General features: G+C 37.9%; 1 protein-coding gene across 3 annotated transcripts in view; it reads left to right on the top strand.

Moving 5' to 3' along the window:
- LOC134535964 (prestin-like) overlaps positions 1 to 20,732 on the top strand; it is an 87,789-nt gene that overhangs the window by 28,668 nt on the left and 38,389 nt on the right. The window contains exon 1 of one of the 3 annotated variants that reach the window (XM_063375415.1): positions 12,358 to 12,458. The exons of 1 other annotated variant lie outside the window; for it this stretch is intronic. In XM_063375415.1, coding sequence (XP_063231485.1) covers positions 12,433 to 12,458 — 26 coding nt within the window. In that variant the 5' untranslated portion in view covers positions 12,358 to 12,432. Of the gene's footprint in view, positions 1 to 12,357; positions 12,459 to 20,732 lie in introns of those variants that run through there. One more of the 3 variants, XR_010075737.1, reaches the window with a different exon arrangement.

The following is a 20,732-nucleotide window of genomic DNA, read 5'->3' as shown; positions in this document are numbered from 1 at the left end:
TACTTCGTGGTCCAAGCAGATGAAAATCTGAAGTTGCCAGGTCCGGGGCTGTAGGGTAGGAGCTCCAAATCTTCCCAACCGTATCCCTGCAGTTTTTCCAGGAATTGGCACGGCCAATACAGTCTTTCCCGTAAACTCCCACCATCTCCGAATGGATCCCTCCAGCTTTCTTTCCTTTAGCACAAAGAAGTCTTATCGCAGCCCGTTGCTCCTCCACAGTTGACGATGTAATAACTAACGCCATTTTACCGGCGGCTGACGAACGCTATCGGTAAGTGGACTCACGAGATCTTGCATTGCGCCCTCCAAATTCCCTTGTCAGTTAGTAATTATTATTTTATTAATTATTTTCCTACTTAAAAATTGAAATGGGCGTTACTTCTTGATTCGCCCTCGTGCTTATAAACCATCATCAGGCGTGGTCAAGCATCAGGTCCTCGGTGTTTTGGGTGTTGCCATAACGGCGATGGTGAGGTAAAAAGTGACCTCAAACACACGCCACAGCGCGTGCGATCTCCTTAAAATGTCAGCCCCGTATGTATGGCAATGTTAGGTTGGCCTAGAATTGATTTTGTTGTCAGGAGCCATTTTTACTCTACGCATTTTGATGTCTTCCGGCTGGCTTGTTCCGTCGCTAACGACGCGCCGGAGATTTTGCCCCCTCTGCCCCTCCCTCTTGATGGTCCTGCTCTCACTAGGCGGAGCGGCACCCAGTGACATTCAGATAACATGAACTGACGGCGACCTTGACATCCGCGCTGATGGCTGCAGTCGGCGGCGGACGCGATCTTCCAACTCTAACATGTGTGACATGCGTATTAGCTTAACACTAAACCACGTGTAGATAAGCAGGTGCATGACATTATGTCGAGTCTGTAAACTGATGAAGATTGATTCGTATAGCTCTACTTTTAAAAATATTGCCGGTGAAGTAAGTATCCATGCGATGCGGGCGGTGTTATTGCATGTGACGTCACGGGCTGATTATATTAATCCGCTTGAGATGTGCTGGTGCTAGCAATGCAATGTATGACTTAACGTTAATCGGTTCGTACATTGTTTTTAGGCTGCGGATATTTCTAAGCGCACTGATGCACATGTTCAACTTTTTTTTTCAATTGCTAACTCGAAAGTTTCGGAAGATGACGTGTGTTCACTTTCGGTGCCTAAATAACACCCTAGTGATTTTTTACGGACGTATTAAAGCGATGGGAATGTTTTATTTTTCTCAAATATTTGATCCGTTGCAGAGGGATTTTTGTTGGGAACAGAACGACTGTGTTATTATTTAAACAGCTTTGCGTTAAAATTCTTTACCAAATAGTTTAAATCGGCGATCGTCAAATTTGCATTGGTGGCACACCTGGCAGACAAACTCGCCGGTTTCGCTGTGTCCCTGTTTTCCGTGACAAATGATCGCCTGGGTGTTTTGCACAATAAATTTCCATCACCAAAAAAAGGTGATCATCTCCGAGGTACATTATTTTACGTATAAAAAAAACACATCTTCTATGTTCTTAATAATGGGGAATAATGTTAATCATTAAGTTTTATCGATCGCGAGTCTCAATTCAAGAGAAAACACTACCTATAAATTTAATTTTCCTTCCCAAGTAGTGTCCAGGTATATTAAAATAAATAAGTTGAAATCATTGAGTACGTCTATGTTTCATCTTTGTGTTTTTACGTGCAGTTTAGAATCGTTATGTGTTAAAAAATAACACGAAAATTTACGATATTTTGCTCTTGATTTATCACTTTTTTTCTGTGGGTATGCTATTTAAAAATACACATCACTAGTGGCATCTCAAAACAAATGGTTAAATGTTTCACCTCGTGGGGAAACTTCCCGCAAAAACTGCACACGAGACACGGCCGAACTTCCAGCAACACTTCCATAGAACATTTTACACTAGCGGCCATGAAACTAGCAGGAAATGTTCCTGGAAAACTCCCATCGGAGGGGCTGGCAGGGAGATAGCGAGCACTCGAAAACCCGAACATATCAGAAAGAGTATTTCAAGTTTCGTTCGGGACGTGAGTGCATACCAATAATCGAGAAAAAGAAAAAAACGAAAACATTAAGTGGTTTGTGGTAAGACCTTGAGTTCCTCGCACTCCACGACGAGTACTGTACACACGCAAAACTACAGTCCGAAGTCCGAAAGGAATGTGTTAACGAGCTGCAAATTTTCACGACCAACATGGAGGATTACTACAGCTTCCACAACCAGTTAACAGTCAAACAGCCCTCTCTGTGACGTCAGGAGTTTGCGAGAGGGAACGAGTGTCCTCTTTCGACCAATTGGAACACGACCTTAAGCTCATCGCACACTAGCGCGCCGTCTCTCGCCACGCCACACCACACCACACCACACCACACCACACCACACCACACCACACCACACCATAACCACGCCACGTTACACCACACCAAGCCACGCCTCATTTCGGTTTTCCTTTGTTTTTTCCCTTCCGAAATATTTCCAGGCAAATGTTGGGATGCTTCCTTAGTCCTTACCATAGACCAGGGGTCGGCAGGCCGCGGCTCTTTCCACAGGATTGTACGGCTCTCCAACTCACTGCGCTGCCACACCACAAAAAAACATATGCCTTACGAAATCAAACGGCCCAATCACAGCGCATGTCCTCAACCTGCGCTCGCACCTACCATCGCACCGCCCGCCAGCACTCGCCTAGGTGATTTTTATTATAATAATCAATTAATTAAAATAATTTAGGCTTTCTTTTTTAACAGTTGATCTCTTTTAATGATCACCATTATTTTTACAATTTTTTAAGTAGCCTTTATTTTAAAAACTTTATGTTCAATTAGTAAATAAGATATTTGTATTTTATCTTGATTTTTATCGTTTTAAAATTTCATGTAGATACAGAGAAAATACATGTGGCGGCTCTCTAAAACATTGTAGAACGTGTTTTGCTTATATTTGGCTCATCTCACTCGAAAGTTTGCCGAACTCTGCCATATACCATGGATACATTTTCCAGAATTCCGTGGTCTGCATCGCGGTTTGTTGAAGTCTCTGATAACCTCGATATTGGCGAAAGGTTAGGCCCAAGTTAAAAAAAAAAAAAAATCAACCTTTGTACAGATATTGTGAATGCAGTTTGCGAATATACATTTCTGCAAGTCTTTTGCTTTCTAATGATTTATTTTACTTGTCTAAATGTTCAATACAAGCATGATGCCAGTGACAATACAACTTGAAACTGCTAATGCATTGTACTGAAACGGAAATAAAAACAAACTACTTTAGTAAAAGCCAACCCCACGTGCTCCGAGACGATATTTTGGAAAAACATTTCTGCTTATTTACCGAAAAATTTTCTGCAAAACTGGAACATTTTCCTTCTAGTTATGATTTCACATAAAACCCAAAATAAATTTTGTCAACTTTTTTTCATGCAAACAGAACCAAATAAAACATTTTGATTTTCTTTACCACCTAATGGCTCACTTAACGTTTGAGAGTTGGGTGGGATCCATTCTACCCTCTACGAACTGATAGGAACAAAACCTTTTTGTTTGAAGTTTTAGACTGTACCTAGTAATCTGCAGAAAATAAATAATTGCATAACGTGTATCAGCATATCGGAAGTTATGAAAATCTATGTTGGTAATGGGGAATTAAGAAAAACTCGCATCTCTTTAAATGATGAACATTCGAAATTATTGAGTAGGGGACTCCAGTAAGGGTCAGTAACGTCAGAATTACGTAAAACTACATAATTTTTCATATTTTCTTTTCTTTCACAAACACGCAAGTAGTAGGATATTTTACTGGTTAGACGAAATAAGCCTGTTTATTGTTCTTTTGTTCTGATGTTTTAAGTCCCATCTCCGTTAAGTCTTGTTTGCCCACTAACTTAACTGTGGCAGCTTTTCAAGCGTGCTTACTGTTGATATATGTACATGCCTACGCTATCTACAAAGCGTGTCATAGTTTGTGGTGGATTACTCAGAAACACAACACTAGCTATTGTTAGCGGTAACGTCTGTTACCTACCACGGAGCGCAGTCTTTAAATACTTTGTGAGTAATGCTCATTAGAAATTTATTTTTAGACGTTGGACTGGCGTATTATTCCATGTATGCCTAAGATCGTGAGATTCTACAGGGGAAGTTGAAATACCGCGGGAATAGTTTTCTCAGAACTTAAATTTTCAAAACTTACGGATTGAGCCAGTTAAAAATAATTTATAGTGCCAACTTCTTTATTGCTGTACAGGACATCACCAGGGGTCATTTTTATCCTAAAAGTGGGCTATAGTTGAAGTGCGTCAGACACTTTGTAAATCATACAAAAAAATTGTGTTGTCTTGTGTAAGGTAAGTTTTTAACTAGCTTTCTTGCAACGTCTGAATTGAACAATTTTCTCTGTAGATGATAGGTTTGTACTTTGTATGTTTCTCTCACTTTTTTTTGGTACTTTTGTTAGCAATAACAAGCATTCTTTGATACCCCGGTGTTCACAAGTAAATCTAGGTTCCTTTGGTTCATTAGCCAGAAATGCTTCATCTCTCTCTCGTTCTCTCTCTCTCTCTCTCTCTCTCTCTCTATATATATATATATATATATACACATATACATATACATATATACATATACATACACACATATACACATCTTATTAATTCAATATAAAAATATTTTTCTCGTTGGTAACGAGTCAACCATTTGATTGACATCCACTTTTTTATTGTGAAAGTTTTATCGACTTTGATAAATTTTGTGACAAATCTACTGCCATGCCTTACCCGTGACTCGAACCCATAACCCCTCACACTAACTCCGTCACGGGGGTTCACCTTCAAACACGTCCGACTAGGCGACAAGGTAGTGGAAGATTAAGGTAACTTGTTTGTTTGACGTCACACAGTCGTGCGCAGGTAATGGGATCTCCCAGTTTGTAGTGGATTCTTATACCTCTGTGCTCAGAATGTTTGTGAGCTGAGTCATGCTGTGGAAAGTTCCTCGCCAGCTTCTTTTTTTGGCTTTTGTGTGCCTTTTCACCAGACACGATAGAGCACACTAGAAACCTAATACATACCTTGAGAAGCTCTGTACTAGCTACACGGAAGAGCGTGTGAAAAATATCCTGGCGGTAAGAGGTGTGACTAGAAAAATGATTTTATTTTTAAATTGTGTATTATTTGGTGTAAAACATCATTAACTTCTGTGTATGAAACATGAAACACGGGTGGTTTATTTCCCCCATAAATCTGTACAATTATTATAAAAAAAATAGTATTTTCATTGTCATATAGCACCATATGTATTAAACAGATACATTGTTCATACTGGGAAATTCGTCTGCCATCTATTGGCCTGACATGTAAACAACGCCAGGTTGTCACACAAAGATCTTGTAGCTTTCCGATATTAGTATGTAGAGTATTTGCCTTCACCAATCACTGCAGAAGCTTCAGTGAAAGCGTGAATGACGCCATATTGGTTTGAACAGATTTTAGGCAAAATACATTTTTTCTATCGATTTATTTTCAAATTTTGGCTTCGTTAAAGCTTATTATATAATTAATGGGATGCCTGAAGATAACGATCACTGGCTGCCACAAATAGTTGTCCCTGTTAAGTCTGAATTAATTTTTGAGGGCTGCCATAGACGCCATGTTAAATTAATTTTGAAGGCCTGTCTGGTGTTTTGGCACAGTGTGTGAAAGGTAGAGACCTGCAAAATTCGCTGATTCATTCGGTGATAGGCTAGAATTCAAACACATATACCTCTTAGATAATTTTGCTATTGGCTTACTGTTCATCTGGACGAATCTCAACCAGTTAGAAACCCTCAACCAAAGAAGGATCGAATCACAGACAAACCAGCTGAGACGACTTACAAGTCGGCAGCCAATGAACTTGCGTTATTTGCCCGAGTGTACAGGGGTATGTGCAGTCTATCCTGAAGGCCATCGAAACCGCGAATTTTGCAGGTCTCTAGTGATAGGTTCCAGTGGGCGATCATGATTGATGGAGGTTCTGGAATGTCAGGATAAGTTAAAAGTGCTCAATTTTTATTCCAGTTGTTTGCGGTGTCGGAAATGATCTTGTCCCCATACAGACAGGGTGTCCACAGTTAGTACTTTCGTACTAGATCTAGTACTTTTTAGTGGTCTTCTACATTTACGCTCAGATCTAGTACTTTTTTCTTTGATATAATAATATTACAGTAACTCCAATATGTTTTATTATTAAGCGTAATTATTTTTAAAAACTATGGAATGTATGTGTGTGTGGTGTGATGTTTAAGGTCAAGCATTGCAATGTCATCATAACATCCTAAACTGTTAAAACCATAACAAATTATAATTTAGTACTTTTTTCAAATCTAGTACTTTTTTCTCGCCTAAATTGGTACGAAATATTTTTTCCTTGTGGACACCCTGCATACAGTCTTTCGTCGGCTTCGTGTGAACAGAGTATTAACTTACGTCATAGGCACGCCATGATTTACACGGAAGTGTAGGGTTGCAGGGAAATTAAATTTGTCAGAGATTACCTGGAAGAGTCAGGAAAATCACAATATATTTTTGAAATATTTTCTCGTGACAGCAAAATTAATCTGAAAATACCGTTTTCTTCCGACATGTAGGCGTCAAGAAATGTAGTTAAAAACTCACGTTTGCGTATATTTATCACGCTCGGCATTATTTTAAAGAGTTATTATTTAATTTCGTGTCCGAGTTTCGTATTACTAGTGTATTTGCAACGTGAGTACACGTGAACTTGTTCGTTAACGAGGATAGATGTTACACATCTCTGGCGAGTTCTAAAAGACTCGCTAGCATTTTTTTCTTTGTTTTTTTCTTTTCTTTCTCACCCCTTAAATTGTTCACCTTGTTACACCGCGCTCGTCTTTGACACAACGACTCGGGAGGAAATTGGTACCAACCTATGGGAAGTTTACATACGCATTATAGCAAGACAAAAAAAAAACTATAAAAAAAAAGATGTTGTTGGCCTGTGTATTTTCTCCGCATGAAACGTTTCCGGCCATCAACCATAACAAGTAACAATCATTATTTCGGACGACTGAACCCGCTGCTCGTCAAGACTGCCAATCTCCGAAAAAATCACATCCCGTGCCGATACTGTATGAACCCCCATTGTGCCGCGGAAAACTGTCCCCAATCAGAATGGGTTGCAAACACAGTAATAAAGAAAACATGTAGTCTACACAGTGTGTTCATAATCAGGGGGGGGGGGGGAAATCAGTGTAGATTTTCATTGTCATAAGACTATAAGCCTGTTTTTATTCACTTCTGAATATAGTGGGTTGTGACTTTCATTTTAACGATTTACATAGGATGTATAGCATGTTATTATATCTGGTTGAATATTTTCATATGTTCTCGCAAAACAGGATGTAGAACAGTTTCGGTCTACCACCAGTAATAGTTAATTTATGATAAAAGTATCGTTAGAGAGAATATTTTTTGATAATTTAAATTATTTTATGAAATATTTGGTTAGTTGGGTTTCAGTGATTTTTGCATTTTGGACTTGTAGTTACTTTTCCTTTTTTTTTGATGACCATTATAAATTTTATTCATGTGTTTAGTGAAACTTTTCATGTATGTGGTAAATATTTTAGACTAATTAGACGAGAGCAAATCAATAATTTTATATTTTATATACCATTGGATGATTACGGAATAGTTGCTATGCCTATTTTTTTTATCGTTTTCCCTTGTATGGTTTAATGAAAGGGTTGTGAAAACATAGCGTTTAAAATGTTCAGTATCGTACTATGATATTGCTATGCAAATTAAGCCTGGAGCTTAAGGCAAGTTTAAAAATAACTACAAAGGTGGGTTACAGGTGCGTTAGTTGAACTTTGAATAGCACAACCAGAGTCATGCATGGGTGTATTTTGGAACCTCATCCATAGATGCATTTAATAAAGTGTTGATGTTGGGCTTTATTGGAAATTGATTTGTATAACTCCCAACAATAATGCATAAAAAAAGTTACACTTCAAAGTAAATATTCGGGAGAACTGCGGAAGTTTTAAAGAGACGACCAACTGGCCCAATTGTATTTTGGGACTTTTTTTTTTTTGTAATTTTCACTAGTGTTCGGAAAGCTAGTACAAAGGTAGAGGAGTGTGGGATAGTAGCGGGAACGATCGTAAGTGAACTTTTAGTGAGGATCAAACGTGTTATAGCTAGAGACCGAAAAAATTCGCGAATTCATTTCGCGATAGGCTAAAATACAAATCGTTATACATCAGTGCTGCCTCTGCTATTGGTTCACAACTCACCTGGGTGACTCTGGGCCAATGAGAAACACCCAACCAAAGCTTTGTCGAATCACAGGGTGCTACGCTGGAACGTCTCACAAGACAGCAGCCAATGAATGGGTGGCATTTGACCGAGTGTACGTAGAACTATGGAGTTCATCCTAGAGGTCATTGAACCCGCGAATTTTTCCGGTCCCTAGTTATAGCATTTACAACCACAATGACCCAACAGAGCCACAGAACCATGAGTTATATCAAAATACACTTTAGTTTGATTTTTTTTTTTAGCATAGGCTAGCATATTACTAGGAATGCGGGCTGTTAGACTTGATACCTTCGCCAACTGCGTATACCAAAAAAATGTTAAGCCGTACTTAAATTGTTGTGTGTACGCTGATTACTAGTTCTCGGAAGTGAGCTGCCGTGCTGCTGCGTGTCCCAGAAAGACGGTTGGTTCGTCTCGTAATGGTTGTTGACCCCCGGGGCTACACAGCCCAGTTCCTCCAGCTGCGACCGTACACTCTGTCCGCCGCGGCGCGGGGTCGGACTCCGTGGTGCGCTACACCCCGTCCGCCGTGCGACGTCCAGACAACGCGCTCGCGTTCCCTTGCGCTCGGATTCCACTCTGTCCAACTCTTCTTCCAGAAGCATCTTTCTGTTTCCCGTGAGCCTGCTGCTCGATATTAATGCATGGAATTTTTGCACCCCGCATGTCAGAGCCCAGGGTTTTCCCTGTGACTATTGCAGGTTTTATTTGGGCTCAACTTATCTGGTTTTAGTCTAGTATAGTCAGTGAGGGGAGTTAGTCATAGCGCCAATAGCTGCCATGGCTGGCCAAGCCCCCTCCTAGCACATGATGCATGCTACCTACCCCTCCTGCATGGCTAACACCCTGCATGATTAGAGTATATAGGCTTCGGACTGAGACGCACTTAGTCTCCCTCCCTAACCCGGAACCCTCCCCAACACACTTAGTTTTTAGTTAGGTTAGGAAAAAAAAAGAAGAAAAAAATTGATTCGCGTGTGCGACGCCGACGAACGCATCGCCGTTACGCATAGCGAATGTCAAGACCAACGACGTATACGTTCTTGGAATTATTTTAACAATAGTGATAGGTGATTAAAATAAAATATATTTTTTACACACACTATTGCTGTTTTTGTACTGCATGCCATAGAAAACAAAGAGAAAAGAAATCTCTTCGGTACAGCCTACAGGCGTAAGTATATTTCGAAGTAACTATTTTTTTTCTTCTGGAAATGTTTTGGAAACTTTTATAAACTCTAGGAACATTTTAAGAACTTAATGAACATAACCTATATGTTCGCCATATTCAGAAAAGATTGATTGAACATTTTGTCATATTCCATGCAAGAATATATTTTGAATGTTTTTAACTTGATGTATCCAGCATTGAATGTCTTAAATAATTTAATATTATGCCTACTAACGTAGTTTATTTTTGTCATCTAAACAGTATTTTTCTTCCCTTGCACTAATATATGGTCGTATATTTTTTTTCGGACAAAGGTTTAAGATAATATTAAGAGGGTTATTTATAAATTCTGACTAATTTTATACTAAGAAAGTTTTTTTAATACAACCCCTGTTTTTACAGTAATAGTTCGTTTCATAAAACATTGTTTCAGCTAAAAGATTCAGATAAGATTCTTATCGACGCACGAGGCACTCACGGAACAATGATAAGTTGGTTCGAAAGATTACCAAACTATTCTTAAACATATATATATTTTTTTACCCTTACCACTGACTTACACCACTATGTTTGTTGATTAAAAACGTGCTAGTCTATGAACGTAGAAAATAGTTTAAACATTATTTTTAACAATAAACATTACCAATAGTTGGAAAAATGTTTCACTAGTATAACGTTTTGTTTTATTGTTCTGCTGAATCAAGGTCTTCATTAATTTTCTCATCTTGATTGAATATTTACTTCCCTTAGGCAGGTATTCCAATACACAAAAACAAGGATTTATGAATTAAATATGCTACACCTGTACACTAACCGTATTCCTAGTGCACGATAGGACACGGCCAGTCCTTTATTTTTAGGGAATGGATTTGTGTCCTATCCGCGACCTCTTTGTTGGGCCAATTTCGCATTTTAAACTGGAAATTTCAGTGTTAATATTTTTACTTTATTTTATACATTATATTTATTTGCTAAGGTATTGTCCAACAAAGTGACGCTAAAATTTTACTTAATATCCATTGAACCAAAATAGGTAAAATTTGATTGTGATGCAAGATGTATTTTAAATATTTTATATAGCATAGTTTGTTATTAGCATATTTTAGGACTGAGTAAAATGAAATATTAAAGATTTATCGTCACGATTAGTTTATTTGCAAGAAAGTACCAAACGCCAGAAATATATATTTAAAATGTCAGTAGAGATCCATTATTTAAGAAAATAAATCTAATTTTTCATATCAATTTTGTCTTTATATTTGGGTACCGATTAATGCTTTAATAAATTGTAATAATTGAATTTGATATTTTAAAATATTAAATTTGTTTGATCAACATTATTACGAATTGATAAATAATTTAATTTTATTTGTCTTTTGGTGTATTAACTTACATTTCAGTTTTTATGGTGTATTGTGTATTGGTGTGTTTTTTGGTGTTTTTTTTTAAGATTTACCGTAAGTTACCATCAATCCATGTCCCTAAAGCTGGTATACAAAATCGATCAACTCATGTCTGTCTCCTTCCTCTTCCATTTTTTTTTTCATACAAGAACTGTTTATTAAAATATGGTCTACTGAGAAAAGTATACTTTTAATAAAATATTATTTCCATAGTCGTCGTGTCTGGAGCGTGACGGAGTGAATATGAAAACCGAGATAAAATAAATCGAATACATTAACGTTAGTAGTCAACTGCGTGAGATTTCGGAATACCAACGGCATCTTCCGATATCAGTTTATTTAGGAGATTATTCCTGAATTCAGGTCCACCTTATTTCTGTCGTGTCCACCGTCGTCTTATTATTATTTTTTTTTTCTGTTTTGAGTATGAAAAATAATTACCGCGGGAGCCGGCCATGAAGAATGTTCCAACACACACACACTCGGGACTGCAGTCGTGAACGCCTGGGCAAGTCTCCATATTGTTTCGCAACTTCTTCACAACAGTTTACAGACGACTTCACGGCGTGCAGAGCTCCCCGTGTTTCGACGCGCCATTTACAAACCGTTCAAGATGTTGAAAGTGTCTGATCACGAATAGCATTTGAAGTCTATGCACTCATCTTGATTTTTTTTTTTAACCACGACAAACAGTGAAAAACTGAAATGGCGTATGTCCTAAAAATGTTTTCACTAAATCGAAATTCCCCATTCCACGAATCATTTAAAGGAGGAAAAAAACACTTGATAGTCTTAAATGTAAGTAAAATAGAATAGCTTGCCAAACACAATATTCAAGGCGATATAGGTAGGTAAGTCCAGCATATAATTAACCCCCCCCCCCCCCCCAACGCACGATGGAGGTTTCCTTGGAAGGTCTTCCAGGGCAGCAGGCATGAATGGTTCTGTGGAAGGTTTCCAAGGAGGTAGACATTTTATCCAATCAGAATGAAGTGTTAAAAAAACGGTAAATTATTTCGGAGGGATTGAAGTTTTATTTGATGATTGATTTGGAACGCGGTGAACGTGTCTGTTTTGAAGCAGTTGCAGTATTACGCGTCAATTGTGAGAAATTTCGTGACCGAACATTGAAAAAAAATGTGTTGACCAGCGTAACAAAAAAACAATTTGGCACACGCTAGGCCCAGCGTCAGCCATAATTTTACGCGTTTCTTCCGTGAACAACCACACCTGCTGCCATGAAGGCTTGGTTGGCTGGCAGTTTTGCTGGAAGCTTCTAGCGGAACCTGTATAAACTTCCATCGTGTAGCACAGGCCTTACGGGTTCGCCGCTTGAAGTGTCTCATAGAGGCGCGTTACCGACGAAAGGACTCGGTGCCTGGCGCGCGTAGAGACCATGGAGTCGCGTGCGCCGGGCGTGACGCGGCCGTGTGACGTCAGCGCCGCGCCGCCTAGCGCGCGGGGGGGCCTGCCCCAGCCTCGCCGTCAGACGCCGAGCGAGGTGCGTGCAGAGAGCGTCTCGCGGCGACGATGGAGGGCGCCTCGCGCCAGCTCTGGTGAGTCCCAGGCCCCGTGCGACCTGCCCCGAGTTCTCATAACAGCTCAACGCTAAGTCGAACCTAGAAATAAACTTACCAAGCTATTTTATTTTACTATTTTATTAGTTCTTTAAATGATTCGTGCAATGGGAAATTTCGATTCAATGCCAATTTTTTTTGGACTTACGCCATTGCAGCGGGGTAAAAAATTACCAAAAAAAGCAAAATAATAAATAAAAATGAAAACCAAAAACTCTCGGAGAACAAGCCTAATTTGTTGGTGTCGAACAGATGGAGCACACGATGAAACTGAAACCGGTATTACGGATAACACAGAAGAAAAAAAAAGAAAATATCGGACAGCAATGGATTTCCGTTGCATGAATTTGTTCGTCTGTGCGCTATGGTCGTTGTTTTGCCCATAATACCTGATTTAGTTACATTGTTGGGTCCATCTGTTCGACACCTGCTGATTTAGACAGGTTCTCTGTGGGTTTTGGTTTATGTATGTAAACTGACCTACCTGGCAAAGCGAATTATTTATTTATTTATTTATTTATCGTCTTTATTGGTGGCGAAGTTAAGGCGGCCCGCCTTTTCTTACACTTCACCACTTTTCTGCAATTACATCAAATAGTGGAATATTAAAAATTAAGCATGATGTAAGCAGATGTTGACTAAATATTAAGAGAACAAATTAAAATTTTAACTTAATGTTCAAATATTAACTGTTACAAAAGATTCAACCATAACTAAATTAAAGTAATTAAAAATTAAGCATAGAATACATAAATGTCTATAACTTTAAAAAAATATCGCAGAACGAGTTTTAATCTGATTACTTACAACTAATTAAAAAGATAAGAAGTATATGAAAATCATAAGAATTTCAAATTTTCTTCCATTCAGCTCTGTGGGGCATCAATTGTTTCGTCCAGTACTACTTCTCAGAGGGGACGCACCACAACGCCGAAATACCACAACGCCGAACGTACAATAACGCCGAATACCATAACGCCGAATTCCAAATTGACCACAACGCCGACGACCCGAAAACTGCCGTGTACCACAACGCCGAATGACCACAACGCCGAAATACATTAACGCCGAAAAATGTCATTGCAGTACTGCCACAAAAACAAACTCAGAAGAAAGTCACTAAATATACTGAAAGAGAATTCAAATGTACAACAACGCCGAAATACCATAACGCCGAATGCCACAACAACGAATCTACAATATGACCATAACGCCGAAACCATTATATGACCATAAGGCCGAAACCATTATATGACCATAACGCCGAAATTCTAATATGACCATAACGCCGAAACCATAACTTGTTGCCTACCTGCCAGGCAATGAAATGCTGTATTCGTAAGATAAGCGCACTCTCTTGCAACTGTGAAGCTAAACATACAGCCAACATGTTTATCTTTTTGCACATTCAATATCAGTACTGATTTTTCCCCTAGTTAAAACATAACACTTTATTATTTTTTATAGGGCAAATGGAACATTGATCGAAATGAAATATAGTTTTGAAAGAATAATTTTTTTTTTTTACAATTGGACCCGGATCGCCTAGGTGGGAGGCTAATGCTGCAGCTAACCTCCACTCTTGCAGTTACTAATATATTATTCGATTCAGACTTACGTAGTTATAGCAAAAATGATAAGGTTACCGCTTAAAGTCCCGTAGGTACACGCTGCACAATGAAAACGCTGCATGCTCGTTCAATTGCTTGTGCGTGAAGGGCGACTCAGAGTTGGAGGCACCGAGGATAAGGGCGGTATATCGATTTAGTGTCTCATTCACACAAGTCACCTGTGAGTGGACGAGCGTCTTAAAACATTTGTCTCAATAAGTGTAGTAGTTTGTTGTTCGTAATTTACACATAAAGTATTTGATGTTTATTATAAATATCGTTAATTCTGTATACATTAGTTGTAAGCAAAGTTTGCATATTTTTCTCAAAACAGCTTGTTAAAGACAAAATATGCATGTTACACGAGCATACAATAAGTAAAAACCAATATTAAATTATTCAGAATGAAATTACATGCGATAGGCAATATGCTGAAATATACCCATAACGAAATAATTTCTTCTTTTTTTATAATTGCTGAGTTTTCGAATTTTTTTGTAAAATACGAGGTTCTTCTGGTATTCATGTGATATCTTTGGGTTATTATATCCAGTTACGTGAAATTATTTAAGGAGGTTGTTTAGACCGGCCACTATAAATACTGTGCAGAGCTTCAGCAGTTCACGTATCACACAAGTGTACCGCGTGTGAGCTCGGCACTTGCTACCAATACCACTTAACATATGTTACACGTGTTCCTAGACCATTGCCAGCTTATACAATCCTCTATATAAATAACCTCTTTTGGAAGCTGAAAATGGCTAAAATGGTTATTTTCACCGTCAATTTTAGGTTTGAAAATAAAGTTTCACTGACTTTAAAATGGTCTAGGAACGTGCAAAAAACCTTCACATTTAATATTTCGTCATAAAATGATAGGATCCCCACTGAAATTGCCTTAGAGGGGAGTCTTCGACAATGTTGCTGCATGTCAGAAGACCGCCTGGCGGATATAGGCGTTAGGACCTTGATGCGCGTGTGTCTATCGCTCTTAGCTCTCCCGCCCTTCCCACGCCTCGAACATTAAAAACATACCCGCTATCAGATGGCCACCTTAAATCGTTGCGCAATATTTAGGATTCCTGCGTAGAACTGTTTCACAGCGGAAAGTTTTAACATATTTATGTTGAAATCATCTAATAAGATTATATCTTCATATTTTTCTAACATGTTAAATAATTCATTTTCAAGGTAGGCCGTTCACGGTAAAGTGGACACTTTGAAAATCACTAGGGTCTCGATAATCCGAGCTCCGATAATCCGAGTTCCCAATAATCCGAGTCAGTTTCGGGGGTTATGAGAAAGAAAAAAATATGAATTTTGCAAACACACATACACGTAGGGACGGCCAGGGCTACGTTGAGGAGGAAGGCCTGATGGGGTGAGTTGGGTAAGTGACTGTACATAGCAGGTAGCCGCCCACCCCTGCAGAAGTCGCAAGCATCTATTTTTAGAACATTGGGGGAAACCCCTTTTCTCCGTCGGCCTAGATCCTCCGCCCCCTCGTCACTTCCCCGCGTTCCCTCCAGAGGGCAATTTTTAGTTCCCATAAGTTCTTCGCCGTGAGCACATCTATGTAGTTACGTCCCAGTTCTATTACGAACCAGTATGAGTAAAAGAAAACATACTGAAATATCATTAAGTGATAAATTAGAAGCGCTGACGCGGGTTGATAAAGGTGAGCCACTAAAAACAATTGCGCGTGATTTAGGAGTGAGTGCTGTTACTGTGGGTGACTGGAGGCGCAACAGACAGAAATTGGAGTTATGGCAAACTCAAAAAAATCTTTATCAGGCTACAACATCCAGATCTCGTATGAAAACAAGTGAGTACGAAAAAACAAGTGAAGCTTTGTTTTCATGGTTTTTAGCACAGCGGCAAAAAGGTGTCCCTCTTTCTGGGCCTATATTACAAGAAAAAGCGCAGTATTTTCGTAATAAATTACAAGAAGGTGAAAGCAATTTTAATGCCAGTAAAGGATGGCTGGATAAATGGAAAAAAAGATACGGTGTGCGGCAATTGCATATCACAGGAGAAAAGCTTTCAGCTGATGCTGCTGGTGCTGAAAACTATGTTCAAAAATTTCAAAGCATGATCGAAGAAGGGGGCTACACACATGATCAATTATATAACTGTGACGAGACTGGGTTAAATTTTAAAATGCTACCTGACAAGAGTCTAGCATCCAAAGACGAGATTTCCGCTCCTGGGCATAAAAAGAGCAAGGAACGAATTACTGTTATGCCATGTTCCAATGCCTCTGGGACACATAAGCTTCGTCCCTTGGTGATAGGAAAATCAAAAAAACCTAGAGCTTTTAAAAATGTAAATATGAACGCACTACCCGTCGCATACAAAAATCAAAAGAACTCGTGGATGAATACGACCATTTTTAAAAATTGGTTCTTCGAGGAAATTGTTCCTTCAGTAGAAACTTTTTTAAAAGAACGACAATTACCGAGAAAAGCACTGTTGGTTATTGACAACGCTCCATCCCATCCAAACGTAGAAGAGCTTTCAAGTGATGAAATTAAAACTGTTTTCCTGCCCCCAAATGTGACTAGCCTCATTCAACCTATGGACCAAGGCGTCATTGCGACAATAAAGAAAAAGTACAGACGCATGCTTCTGACATATATTTTGCAAGAAGAAGAAATTTCATTAGTAGATATGCTAAAAACAGTTAATATAAAAGACGTTATCTATTGGTTAGTTGATGCGTGGTCAGAAATTAAACAGGAAACTATACAGAAATCCTGGTCAAAACTTATAAAACCGAGAGTTTCACAAAGTGAAGAAGAAGAAACAGTTGAAGATGACTGTGATAATATGACTCTATTGAATTTAATGGTGGCAATCCCTGGCTGCGAAATGGAATCCAGTGCTGAAGAGGTTAAGAAGTGGTTAGACAGTGATGAAATTGAAGAATTGACAGATGAGAAAATTATTGAAATGGTCAACAACCGGGATGAGGACACCGAAAAAGACGAACAAGGGGAAGAAGAAACCAACAAAAAAATTAGCCATGCAGATGGGTTTCTACGTTTAGAAAAGGCACTCGAATACGTGGAGCAGCAAGATGACGTCACGCCAAATGACGTAATGTTTTTTAAGAAGTGGAGCACACGAGCAGCTGAGAAGCGAGGAGCATTAAAAAAACAAAAAACAATAATATATTATTTTAAAAAATAATAATTATGTATATATTTCTAATCTGCCTTTCAATATGTTTGTATTTTATTTTTATTAAAACATCGACATATGTATTAGAAATTGATTTTGCGTGTTTTTATTCGTATTTCCAATAATCCGAGGTTCTGATAATCCGAGTTGGCCCCGGTCCCATCCAGCTCGGATTATCGAGGTTCTAGTGTTATTTGAATAACCTAACAACCAATATTATATTTCGTAGAGGTTTCGGACATATAATTTTTGTTGGGTTGAAAAAACAGACTATCCTGAATAGAAAAATATAAATATTTAGCATAAATAAGTAGTGAAAGGATACAAATTTATCGAGAGAAAAAAGTAACCAGGTGCTCAGAAGTGTTAAATTTACCATGAACAGTCTTCAGTTTAATTAGTATATGGAATATACCTACATATTATTATTTTTTTGCTTGTACAGGACCCTTACGGCAATATCCCTGTGCTTATGACGTACTTCTGCTGATAAGTATTCATGCCTACCTGGCATGAGAAAGTCTAAGGCAGTCACTTTTATGCTTTTGTGTATATATATCGCTATTCCTACACCTGATATTCCAGTGATTCATTCTCATTTATGAACGTCTTTAAAAGCGCAGAGGGCATGCTAACGTTCCTTACACTGGACACATTTAAAATACACTTTCTTTTTATTGATATGTTATTTAAAAATCAATGCTCAAACGATACAATTACATAAATGTTACAAATACACAAAAACACTCCTAAGTGGCAGACTAAGTACTAATATAAAAAATTACAATTCTATTACGTTCATGAACACTCACACCCACAATTATACAGATCTGAATAAACATTTTGCGTGATGTCAGTGTCATCCCCTCAGCCATGGGATGACTAATCTGATGTCGGTAAACTGTTCCAAGCTTATGACAAGGCATTGGTGGATGACTTTGAATATAAATTAGTCTTGCATAGTGGTGTTAACCATCTATTGTCACTTTAAGAGCGGTGTTTACAAGGTGAAAATAATTCAAATATGAAAATATTTTTTTTTTTAAGTTATCAAGCGTGGAAGAATTTAGTATTTTAGCGCCAGTGGTATGGCAGATCACAACCAGCATTCAGTATTTGCGTAAATCTGTAAGTATTATCATCATCTTTAGTCTATTATATCCCTCACATTGTTGACACACTACTAAATGAACGTTTATAATAGTAGTTATAGTACTTAGTAGTTGATGGTAGACGTTGTTTGTTTACAATGTGGGATATGTACCACCCCGCCCCTTCCCCCCACTTAAGTCCCTAAACAGGTTTATGGTAGTGTGAGGATGGTTCAACCAAATATTTTAGGACAATATAGGAAAGTCGTCGAAAAAACGGGCGACACTTTCATTAGCGCATTCTGGCGGCCTAGCCTGGACATACGTTGTAAGCGCATTTGAGACAATGTTATTTTGATAAGTTTGAATGGACGTTTTTTCTTTGTTTTCTCCTGTTTAAGTTATTTATAATGACTGGAAAAGTTTGTGCAATGTTTGGTTGCAATAATTACGATGTATCTAGCTTTTAGAAGTCGTTTTTTAGTTTTCCGAAGGCTGAAACTATAGCCAAATATCTTAATAGGAACTACAATATTTGCTATAGCCATGTTTACTTGTGTATAGTTTAAATCAAATATTCCTTTTCCACTGTTTAAAAATGATAGTGTCTTATTGGAAACAATGATGCATATTTCAAAATTCAATGTTTTAAAATATTTTTTAATCTATTTTTAATATAATTTTGTTTTTAAATTTTTATTGTATATTTTTAAACCAGAGCATTACCTAAAAAATAATTTAAATATCCTCAAATTTGTATTTTTGCGCTCCACTCATTATGCTGAATGACTTAGTTGTCACTGTAGTATTTCAAGCAGTTTACCTAAATTATTGATTTCAAAGGTTTTATGTTTGGTTTTCAACATAAAAATAATGTAAATTAGTTTTAAGTGTTTGGTTATGTTAAATAAATTAAATTAATCTCAATTTTATAAGTGTTTGGTTGGTTGACTTCAAATTAGCAACATTAAAAATACTTAATTTTGGTTCGGGACAATTCATATTCAATTTTTAAGTTGTTTTTTTCACTGTAAGCAGTTCCTCGAGGAAATTTTTTTCAACTTTCACGGAATATTTATAAAATATGTGATTTATAAAATTTCAGGTTTAGAGTTAAGTATGTTTCATTATTAAAAACTGTCTGATTTGCGTCATTTGGTTGTCTGTTATGTTTACAGTAACACTATATTTAATGGTCTTAAAAATCAATATAGCTCTGTAAATTGGGTAACTGTTTTGAAATATGAATACTCTGTTTCAGTAAAAATATATTGACCGTAAATTTATTTCACGATAACAACAATATTTCAAGAGACGAGAGTAAATCTGTGCTGGTATCTCCCATTGTAATGCATGGGAATTTTAATTTCGCGGGCGTTCCTTTAGGCAAAGCCACCAGGGTCGCTGCTGTCGGGTGTCGCCAGCTTTCACCATGTTAAAAGGCTCGAATTTCCTATATTGTCATTCTAAAATATTTGGTTTAACCCTCCACCACCACCCCCACACTCCTACTACAAAACGCTCATTCCGCACAGTGACCTTGACTATCCAGGGTGGACGGCATAACCTCCCGCAATTTGTTTTGATTTATTTTTGTAAAATTTTTATTTTTTTATTTTTATTTTACAGAAACAAAATGTAAACAAGTTTTGTGATTTAATTGTTCGTGTGTTTTTCGTCGTGATGAATTTTAACGAACTGCTGATTTTCATGGTAAAATATTTACTATATATATGACAAGTTGGAGAAAAACTTTAAAATGAAATGTTTAAACGTAAGACGAGGAGATTTATGCCTTCCGTTATTTCTGAATTCCTTTCCAAATGTCTATTTAATATATTTCCAGATATACTACCGTACATATACAAAGATTTAAAAAGTAATTAATTTGATACTCTTAGTTTTATGTGACGCCACGCTTGCTATTTACCGGCTGTTTTTCTTACGGGTCTGTGTAGTTGTAGAAAGAGAAAAATACGGACGGAACGGAACAACGATCCGTTTTCGTTTTCGGTTCCGTCTGTTCCGTTACCGTTGTATTTTAGAACAGGCCTTACTAGAAAAACGTAACGATTTTTCACTATACGCACAGTACCTACTGCATCACGGCAACGTAAATTTATGGCAAACCCAATAAAATATCTGACCTACGCTTTCGAACTGAACATACATATATTTAGTTTACATAAATATTCACACTGTCGACTACGAAGTTGTCACGTTTTGTGTTCTGGACTTTCCGGCGCACTTCGTTCACTTGGAAAAGAACAGACGAGTAAGTGACAACAGCGCGCCTTCCTTAGCACAATGGCCGCGCCAAGCACCTCTAGCAGAGCACTCCACGCATTCTAGCGGGCTCTTCGGAAGCA

This window comes from Bacillus rossius, chromosome 10 (genome assembly GCF_032445375.1).
Source record: "Bacillus rossius redtenbacheri isolate Brsri chromosome 10, Brsri_v3, whole genome shotgun sequence".
Classification (NCBI taxonomy): Eukaryota; Metazoa; Arthropoda; class Insecta; order Phasmatodea; family Bacillidae; genus Bacillus; species Bacillus rossius.
This window is presented reverse-complemented; position numbering and strand designations above follow the sequence as displayed.